We start from the raw sequence: 1,408 nt of genomic DNA on the forward strand, positions 1-1,408 counted from the left end.
TAACTAACTATTAACCAAATTCTAATAATAATAATAATAATAATAATAACAAATACTTTTGGGGTAAATTTCATATTCGTTGTACCAAAAATGAAAGAAGGCAGAAAGTTTTTGCATATTCTTGAGTCTTAAAGTCTCAAACTAGTGGTAAAATTATTCCCTCCTTTTTATTCATCTACACCAAATTTGCTACTATCAGCAAAATCACTTACAACTTTGCAAGTTGAAACTTGAATTCTTGAAACTAGGCATCAAACATGAATAAAAGTAAAGGAAAATGTAAAATGAAAATAAGGGACCGAAATAGAAAGTAGCAAGTTCTGCTAACCTGGGTTGAAATCGTTAGTTGCAGCTGCGAGTTCCGCGTAATCGAAGTTCCTCCAAGAAGGCTTCGTCGGAATAACACCTATGTCGATGCTATCTTCGGCGCTTCGAATCCGAGCAAGTTTCTTAGCAAAACCCTTCCTCGTGATTTCGTTCCCCGCAGAGAGCAGAGGAATCGTCGTCAATTTCTTAACGCTCTTGAACTTGAACACGTCGATCATCGTCTTCCACTGCTGCAAGTTGCTCTCCTTCGAATTCGTTTTTCTCAGCGCCGCCGCTGCCACCGCTGGCGGTGGCGGAAGCGGAAGCTTCTCCGGGGAGAAGGAGCTGCTGCTGCTGCTGGTGGTGGAGTCGGATTCTGTTTCAGAAACAGGAGCTTCCATTACACATCTCGGAGATGCGTCGTCGTCGCTAGAAAACTCTCTTCCGTTATCGCTTTTCGAATCCATTCTCTTCATCTTTCTTCGTCTCCTTCTTTCTGCTTCCGCTTCTCTCTGCATAAACAACAAAACGCACCGTTTAAAACAGTTACAGAAAACAAGGAGGGAAAAGAAAATATGTATTCATTCATATCTTAAAAAAAAAATAATAAAATTATATATTTTTGTAAATAAAAATCGAAAATAGTAGTCATGAAGGAAAACAAAAACAGAGTAGGCATTCCTTTTTATACAGGGGAATGAAATGAAAGCATAACATTTATTATTTACTTTGGTTGAGGGTTTAGTGATCCATGATTCACAGAAGAAAGAGAGAGAAGTGAGAGAGGGTTCTTGTTGTTGGGAGGTTAAGAAGAAGCATGCAGAGAAAAGGTGGTTTTTATTAATAGGAGAAAATCCAAAAAGATATTTGAAATATTTATATGAAGTAATAATATTGCGTGGCCAAAAGAAGCGGTTTTCATTGGTATTGGAAGTGTTGGATAGTGATGCAATCTATATGGCTTTGCATTCAAGCTCGTCATTTTTGGCGCAACTAACGCACAAAAGCAAGCACCTCCCAAGTGGGAATTTAAGTGCTATTAAATAAAATAAAATAAAATAAAATTTTATGGGTATACTAAATTTGGTCTCTGAATTTACAT

The 1,408-nt window shown here is 37.4% G+C and overlaps 1 protein-coding gene across 2 annotated transcripts in view; it reads right to left on the reverse strand.

The window, feature by feature from the left end:
• Nucleotides 1–1,181, reverse strand: part of LOC107642284 (receptor-like cytosolic serine/threonine-protein kinase RBK1) — a 5,316-nt gene extending 4,135 nt beyond the window's left edge. Inside the window, exons 1-2 of one of the 2 annotated variants that reach the window (XM_021122725.1) lie at nucleotides 1,035–1,181; nucleotides 329–818 (exon numbers count right to left, since the gene is read on the reverse strand). In XM_021122725.1, the coding sequence (XP_020978384.1) occupies nucleotides 329–782 (454 nt within the window). In that variant the 5' untranslated portion in view covers nucleotides 783–818; nucleotides 1,035–1,181. Of the gene's footprint in view, nucleotides 1–328; nucleotides 972–1,034 lie in introns of those variants that run through there. The other variant, XM_016345588.2, reaches the window with a different exon arrangement.

The sequence above is a fragment of the Arachis ipaensis genome, chromosome B05, assembly GCF_000816755.2.
Source record: "Arachis ipaensis cultivar K30076 chromosome B05, Araip1.1, whole genome shotgun sequence".
Classification (NCBI taxonomy): Eukaryota; Viridiplantae; Streptophyta; class Magnoliopsida; order Fabales; family Fabaceae; genus Arachis; species Arachis ipaensis.